The 6716-nt window shown below is 33.7% G+C and overlaps 1 protein-coding gene across 3 annotated transcripts in view; it reads right to left on the reverse strand.

Moving 5' to 3' along the window:
* LOC137402174 (glypican-6-like) overlaps nucleotides 1-6337 on the reverse strand; it is a 70958-nt gene extending 64621 nt beyond the window's left edge. For all 3 annotated transcript variants that reach the window (XR_010979482.1, XM_068088655.1, XM_068088654.1), the window contains exons 1-2: nucleotides 6289-6337; nucleotides 5681-6006 (exon numbers count right to left, since the gene is read on the reverse strand). Coding sequence is in view for 2 of the 3 variants with exons in the window: in XM_068088655.1 (XP_067944756.1) it covers nucleotides 5681-5831 (151 nt within the window). In the remaining variant the exon portion in view is untranslated. The remainder of the gene's footprint in view (nucleotides 1-5680; nucleotides 6007-6288) is intronic.
* Nucleotides 6338-6716: the final 379 nt, after the last annotated feature.

Raw genomic sequence — 6716 nt, forward strand, 5'->3', positions numbered from 1 at the left:
ATCTGCTGCAATATGTATGTTTACCTATTTATGTTATTGTGAAAAACACTGATGATGTATACTATATAGGTAAGGAATCAGTGGCTGATAAGTGCAGTGTCTCAACAAATATTGGTTTGTTGGTCTACACTGGTTCATTCAACCTATGATTAGCTGAAAGAGTTGATTTATGACTAACCAGAACAGGCGTTCAATTTTATTAGTTTTTAGTTGTTTTTAGCTGAAATTTGCTTCTGAATGATGATAATAAGCCTTCCTACCAATGTATTTAATCTTTGGGAATAAATATATATTCTAACTCAAAAGTTTTCAGGGCCAATCAGAGCTGCTGAAAAATTTCACAATAGCTCATTAGTTGATAAAATCTATAAAAACAAAAGTTTCCGTCATTGTTTGTTTCATTTCATGAGCCCCAATTAGTCTTGTTTGCAATTGGTCTGACTTTTTGTTGAATGAAAATATAACGAAACAAATAGTTGCAAAAATGCTATTGTCATACCTAATTTTAAACAAATGATAAACACATAGACCTTGCTTCTGCAATGACAATGTAAAATTTGGACCAGATCTCACATTCTTTATCCAACCAAGACTAATTTTTATTGGTCAATCTATTTTTAACAGAGCACATTATTGAGTGCCACTAATGTGTAGGCATAACCGTTTCTGGCCCATTAGCAATACATTTCATCGATATGGCATTCAGTTTTTCAGCTCTGTTTGACTGAAGCTAATATGTACATATGTACGTACATACGTACGCAGATATGTATGTATGTATGTACATATGTATAACCCTTCATAGGCATTGGTAATCATTAACAAAAATGATGTTTTTCATTACTTGCCAAATAAAAGATGAAGAAATGAAAAACATCGAAAATTATCGAACAATTTGAAAAAAATTATTCTACAAGTTAGTAATCTAATAGTATTGCGGAGGAGTCAGGATAGTGGTATGTAGGTTGTAGTAACAAAAAGTTCATAAATTGAAACATGCGATGGCGAATGTAGTTTATTGGTGTCATGAAATATAAAATAAAGTTTGCATTATGTGTAGAAGGATAAATACAAATATTCATGTCATATGAATGCATATATTAATTAAATGTTTGACATCCAGCCTTACTATAAGCATGGAGGCACGACACAATTTAAAAAATTTTTTTTATAATTTTTTATGTTAATTTTGAAGAAATACTGATTATGAAACTTCCACCAGACCCAATTTTAAAGGAACTTATTTTTAGCAAAAAAAGACAAAATTGTATTTTTTGCTGAAATATGATTGGTTGAAAATGCAAGAAAAGGGTTCTCTGTATAAATCATTATGGTACAGAAATATTGTTGACAATTGCTAAAAAGTATTTATCATGTTTTAACTCAAAAATTTTCTCATAATTTTGGCAGCTTGTGGTAGAGTGACATGAAAAATTCCAAAAGAGCTGGAGAATTTGATTTTTTTGTCAGATCCAAGCATTTTGTAACCTTATGCATAAACTTACTACTTGCTATCTAAACTAGCCCTTAACATAAGTGAGATAGACAAGCTGTTTGTATTGAATGTATTTCTGATATTAAGAGCAAGAATTTAAAAATGTTAGGTAATCACAGAAGCAGACATTTTATGAAGTGCTAGATACTGACACCAAAAATCCTTAATTTAAATTTCAATTTTTTAAAAATTTACAAAGATTTTTTAACGAAAGACGTTTAAAATGTCAATGCTTTTAAACATTTTTTGTTAAATCAAGTTAAAATTAATAAATTTATTTTTTTTGATATTCTTTTGAATTTATATTTTAATTTTTATTGATCATAGTTTTCACGACTAAAGAAAACTTATAATGAGTCAAGTTTTTGCATCATTGAAACCAACTTAGGCTATTTATACATACAAGTTTTTTTATTTAGCTTATTTAATCTAGTAATTAGTTCAGTCCTACGATCTCTCTCAGGTAAAGTCTGGTTCACACTATATCGCTGTATCTCGGCATTGATGCCCGAATGCTTCAGTGATCATTAATGCTAACAATGTTCACACTGTCACAAACCCATCCGTGTTTGGATCAGCAAACATTCTGTAGTATACTGTTCTAATTTTTTTTCACGTTTTTGTGAAGAAACCTCTGTTTTCATGTGCTGGAATCAAATGCTAGTCTTGCAGCAACTATCATAAATGAAAGTAAATAAATCACGCTATCCGTGAATTACTATTGCTGAAATGATTCACATTGAAAAGACGGTCGTTAATGCTCAGCAAAATATTAGGAAAGTTCGATATCTGCAAACTTTCTCGATGTGTCGGGGTTGTTTTAGCGATGCTATTGGTTTACAGTTTGAACATATAATTGACGATGAATGAATGCTGAAAGTGAGGAAAGTGCCGCTTTACGGCAATAAAATGTCAACCGGTCATGGTCATATTACGGGAGTCTTTCTATTGCCAAGCAAACTGTTTCACTATTATTAGGACAGTTAAATATTCAAACTTCCAAGCTATAATGCATGCACAGCTTTCACGAAGGGCTGTACCCTTTATTCTGTACAAGACTATTATTACCGCAATGACCTGGTGACCCCCTTGTTGATTTGTGGTTGACCAGTCATATCAGATGGTTGATGAATGGAGCAGAACATGAGCCTAGTTTTATTGTTATGTCGTTAACTAGCTACAACTTTCTGTTTTCTTGTTCTGATTGATTTAGGTTGTACTCTTGTCAGAGCAGAAAATAGATATTTACAGATAAATCAACATCCAAAAATAAGAATCGCTTGGATTGGAATTGCTAAAGCTACCCTCCAGGAGAGTTTAACAAAGCAGCAGTAAAGTTTGCTTTTACACAATTTGAAAGTATAATGCAAATTTGTGACCACTCCCTCAAAGATCGAAAATTATGTATGCTTGGCACGTTCTCAAAAAGATTGTTGCACAAACAGGTAACAAACTGTGTGACTTTGGTTAGACATGTCTAAGTTCATTGGCAATAATGTAAGGTTGAATGTCATCTCTGCCACCAAATGTAGCCTCTTTTTAGGAATAGAACTCTAACCTGTTGTGTTCAGATTAGGCTTTCTAGACCATGACTACTTTTGCTAACGAAATAATTACCTTTACTAAATTATTTGAAATATGGAAAACCCCCAAAAAAATTACTGGCATTGTAAATCTATAGCAATACAATGTCCTAAGTAGTGAGTCATTAACTCAAAATCCAAATATAAACGAGCTGCGTACAGCTTATCTCGAAAAGTTGATGAATAACTTCAAAGCAGAAAAAGGCATAAAGAGAAATCCTTACCACATTGTGTAACACACATGTACATCAATGTATTAATCTGCCCTTCCTAGCTGGAATCATGAATGCCCAAATGTCAAAGCAATTATCTTACACAGCCTATTGGATGAAGGAAATTCATACCAATGAAACTCTATTGTAAGGATAGCAACAGTGTTGACAGGCCCCTTTCATGGAAAGAATTGATTGTTCAAAGGCTAAATTTATGAACGCTATTAAAAGCTAGTAAACAAAACATGAAACAGGCTTATCTGTAATTATAACCTGGGAATCCTTACATGGCTAAATGGAAAAGTGTAATAGGGTGCCTCGGAAGAATACATGGCATTCACTATTGACGATTGTCAGTAACGGAAGACAAAGAAGTGAAACTTCTCTGTGAATCACTTGATATATTGAAATGTTGACACGTGTGGAACTCCTTTACAATGTCACTGAATGCTTATTTCTTTATCATTGTAACAATGCGCAATATCCAGTAGTAGTAAGTTTGATTAAACTCCCTTTTTCTAACATATAACAAGGTTATCTTTCGTTTTTTGTGACTTCACTCTATGAATGCGGGACTGTGAATTATCATGGCCCGCTATCTTTACAGACAAATTTTACCATTGAAAACACGAAGCTTCTGCAATTAATTTTCGCAAACGACTCTGTTGTTTGCAGTTTTGTATAGTGATGCTGAACACTTTCTTTCAGAGAATCTCGGTATAATATCGATATAACACCATAAATACTATTCAATGGTGAGAATGACGATTGTTTGATTACAAATATGGCAGCGTTTCCGTGAACTAGCGTTTGTGCAGACGAATTGATGACGCCAAAAAAATGAAGAATATATGTATCTTGAAAGCTCTTTCATGCAATAAACACTTTAAAGACTGGCCTGAGATAATTGGTGAATAAATTTCATATCTCATCGTACACCCGAGTAAACATGGCTGTCTAGTTTTGCTTTGATCTTTTGCACTTTTGGTTTGTGTAAAATTGCAGAATTTTGGTAGTTTTGTACATGATATATTTTCTGTGTAATCCACAAGTTTTAAGTTGATATTAGTCATTGAGATATTACCAAACTACTAAGGCCACTTTGGTTGAGTGAAAAATGAAAAACTGGCTGCTGGATGAACATTAGTTCTTAATGAAACATTGATTGAAATACTTGGTAACGATAGAACAACATCAGAAAAAGATAGAAAGCTTCTCCTCAGCAACAAGACATCTACACTAAAAATAGTTGGTTTTCTATTCATAACAAATAGACACTCTCTATCAGTCTTGGTGTAGGCCTACTGCAGCCATTAAGTTTCCTTGGTTACCTCTAAAACCTTTTTGAAAGAGTGTAAAAACTAACTATATTTGAGTTCTGTTATTGTTGCAAAGTTCTACAAGCTTGGTGCTTCAAAATGGTATTCAGGTCAAAAGGTAGTGCTATTCTAAGTGCTTTTATTGTTAATGCAAAGTTGTTAATATGGCCTAGGATCAGAAGACCTGATTTTACATACAAGATTAGGATTGAAATGTTACTACAAAAACCACATGGTTTCAAGCCTCGGGAAGCCTGCTGTCTAAAACCTCTAACAATCCTTTGTTTTTTCGTGATGTCATTTTATCGTTGTCGGCCATCTTTATAGATAATTTTATCGTTAGAAACACAAAGCTTTTGCAATGATAATTTGAAAACAATGTTTTTGTTTGCAATTTTTTTATAGTATCCAAACAACACCTAAAAGTACTAGTAAATCAAAGAAAAACGATCGTTTTCTACAAATATGGCGGCTTTTTCGTGAACAAGGGCATGTGCAAACGACTTAATGACATAAAAAACGATGGATATACAGAGTGATACGGTCACCAGAGAGTGTATATTTGTAATTGCCAATTCAATTCAATTTAATACTTGGGTTTCAACCACTTGATACTGAAAGTGTTAACTTTGGTTCTCTGAAACTTAATGGAAAATAGCACCAGCTTGGGCTTGTTTCTCTTTTGTTTTCAAAGGATCACTGTCAGTACATTTGCAATTTTAATCTGTATTGAATTAGCCAATTGTTTGCGTTTTGTGAGTGCTCTAGTTCAAGTTACATAGCTGTGGCTCATATTCATTTACAGTCCCTTTATGATAGTGGTAAGTTGCGTATTCGCTATTCAAATTAAAGAAAAGTATAATTTAGAGATCGGCAGCACAACTGTCAACAAAAGGTTTATCATAAATTCTTGTCAGCACAGTTCTAAGTTCAATAGTTTTTGATGTATGGAAAGTTTAGAAACTGAGGTACAAATCGGTATACAGATCTTTCAGTGATTGTTTACTATTCATACGCTGCAGAAAGCATCTAATGAAGTGTAATCTTGGATCATTAAGGATAAAGCCTTACCTCTTCGAGACTTGTTTGGTACGTCGATTGCAGAAAATCCGAGCTCTGTATAAGTCCGCTTGATAGCCGAACACTGTTCCTTATATTCCAATGCCTTACTAACTACTAACAAAGTACTAAAAACTAGCAAAAATTGCCTGTACAGAAACATCGTGTACTTGCGGCAGTTTTTTGTAGATCCGCTAGTCAGGTTGGCGCATACCGAGCGGGCACACGATATACGTTATACTTTTAAGGTACTCGGTCTATGTTGAGATGTCAGATAGTGAGTAGAAGCAGTCAAACTAGTTGGATATTCTCATTAACTTCTAGCAGTTTGTTCAAATCTGAAATCAAGAAATTTGACAATATATTGTCAGAATCTTTAGACAAGCATAGACATACCTCTACTAACTGAATGTTCCATAGAGTGATTTTTCATTTTTATAGACTAGTTTAATTAACCTTACTAGTCAAATGGCAATAATAAAAACCATATCAATCATGCTCTTTAAATCCAAACACAGGTAAGCTTTCAGATAAGATGGAATTGACTATGCGTGGCAAGCGAGGTAGCCAGTAAAACAATCTTTGTTGCGGAGATAAGGAATAAGAGAGCATTAAGATACCTGGATACGGAGCGCTACTGTCACTTGTCTCGATGATTTATCTCTTCTTACTGGCAACTAATGATTCACAACATACTCATTCACCTTACTAGACACATTCGATTCCACCAATAGCTATCTAGCACCTGCTTGTAATCTTCATTCATTGTCAACAGCGAATGAGCGCGGAGGATTTGTTTTGTATATCCCCAGCCAATCATATCGCGTTGCGGCTCTCTAACCGCAACACAAACGCTAGGAGATTCTCAGATATTCATTAAGTAAACAACTCTCTAATTAAGATGGGAAGACAACTCCTAATTCCGGTAGATCGATGGCGTTTGAGTCAACTGTATCTACTTTTAACCTTGTTGATGTTTTTAGTACTTTTTACTATTTGTAAAACATTAATGACTATATTTAACATTATAAACTTGGCTTGTTGGTCA

Source organism: Watersipora subatra, chromosome 8 (genome assembly GCF_963576615.1).
Source record: "Watersipora subatra chromosome 8, tzWatSuba1.1, whole genome shotgun sequence".
NCBI classification, from domain to species: Eukaryota; Metazoa; Bryozoa; class Gymnolaemata; order Cheilostomatida; family Watersiporidae; genus Watersipora; species Watersipora subatra.